At 40.2% G+C, this 1,468-nt stretch overlaps 1 protein-coding gene across 1 annotated transcript in view; it reads right to left on the reverse strand.

Annotated features, from left to right (window-relative positions):
• Positions 1-6: 6 nt before the first annotated feature.
• The window catches only part of LOC111656902 (C-1-tetrahydrofolate synthase, cytoplasmic-like), a 6,320-nt gene continuing 4,858 nt past the window's right edge, over positions 7-1,468 (reverse strand). The window contains exons 7-10 of the mRNA XM_087174691.1: positions 1,328-1,439; positions 1,005-1,132; positions 463-535; positions 7-277 (exon numbers count right to left, since the gene is read on the reverse strand). Coding sequence (XP_087030817.1) covers positions 482-535; positions 1,005-1,132; positions 1,328-1,439 — 294 coding nt within the window. The 3' untranslated portion in view covers positions 7-277; positions 463-481. The remainder of the gene's footprint in view (positions 278-462; positions 536-1,004; positions 1,133-1,327; positions 1,440-1,468) is intronic.

Consider the following 1,468-nt stretch of genomic DNA (forward strand, 5'->3'; position numbering starts at 1 on the left):
TAAAGTTGTACTGTAAAACTACAGAGCTACACTGTAAAACTAAAATTACACTGTAAAACTACAGAGCCACACTATAAAACTAAAATTACACTGTAAAACTAGAGCTACACTGTAAAACTAAAATTACACTGTAAAACTAGAGTTACACTGTAAAACTAAAGTTACTGAAGAGGAAACAAAAAAGAAGGAAAGTGGCGAAAAGAAATAAAACCAGATTATTATTCAGGATCTGTGAAGCTGTCCATCCTCCTCCTCACACCTGTTCACACCTGTCTGCCTGCAGGTAAACAAACAAACAAACACCAACTACTGTGAAGAAAACATCTGAGGTTCAGAGTCATAATGTTCTGGAGGAGAAAGATTATGAAACTGTGATGAAGGCTGTTCAGCTTTCATGTTAATGAAATGAAACTGTGACACAAACAGACTTTGTTCTTGTGATCTTTCTTTCTTTTTATTTACCTGAGTGTTTCCTGTTGTTTCACCTCATCGACGGGTTCTTCAGGAGGAAACGCCGAGCACTCTGCACCGTGTTCTGGAACAAACAGCCAGTCCACACATTCGTGATCTTAAAGTTATTATATTATGATGTCTCCTCCTCTCACTGTATGAAAATGAAACCAAAACATCCTGCGTCTGTGCAGTAGTGATCAGGGGGTGGGGCCACGGTATTAAGGTCCCACCCATACACTCGCTCGACTCAATCTCAGCTGTCAATCATGACGCCACCCTCCCGTTTTATAACATCAAATGACTCTAACATGGAGGGGGCGAAGTTTATGACGTACACACGGAAAATGTGTTTTTACACATTCAAACACAAACAGGTTCATATAATTCATTTGTTCTCTCAAATACTTTTAATTTAAAAAAGTAAGTTACAACAATACAAAATAAAATAAAAATAAAACTAAATAAAACAACTAAAAATAGAACAAAAACAAATAAAAACAAAACAAAATAAAATAAAACAAAAAACAAAAACAAGATAAAACAACAATTACCTCCATGAGCATTGCCACCGTCATTGGCCCCACCCCTCCTGGAACAGGTGTAATGAATCCTGCTCTCTGATTGGCTGAGGTGTAGTGGACATCTCCAACCACCCGTTTACCACTCGCCCTCGTCTCATCTGTCACAGAGGTCAAAGGTCACACAGTGAGTAGTATCAGTGTGTATCAGTGTGTATCAGTGTGTAGTCTCAGTGTGTATCAGTGTGTAGTCTCAGTGTGTATCAGTGTGTAGTATCAGTGTGTAACAGTGTGTAGTCTCAGTGTGTATCAGTGTGTAGTATCAGTGTGTAACAGTGTGTAGTCCCAGTGTGTACCTTGTACGTGGTTGATTCCACAGTCGATCACCACAGCTCCCTCCTTCACCCACTCTCCTCTCACCATTTCTGCTCTACCTGCCCCCACCACCAGGATATCAGCCCTGCTCACCTGTGGACAGGAAACGCATCATGAAACGT

This window comes from Seriola lalandi, unplaced genomic scaffold, assembly GCF_002814215.2.
Source record: "Seriola lalandi dorsalis isolate HSWRI2012SDOR001 ecotype SW California unplaced genomic scaffold, Sedor1 jcf7180002054373, whole genome shotgun sequence".
NCBI lineage: Eukaryota > Metazoa > Chordata > Actinopteri > Carangiformes > Carangidae > Seriola > Seriola lalandi.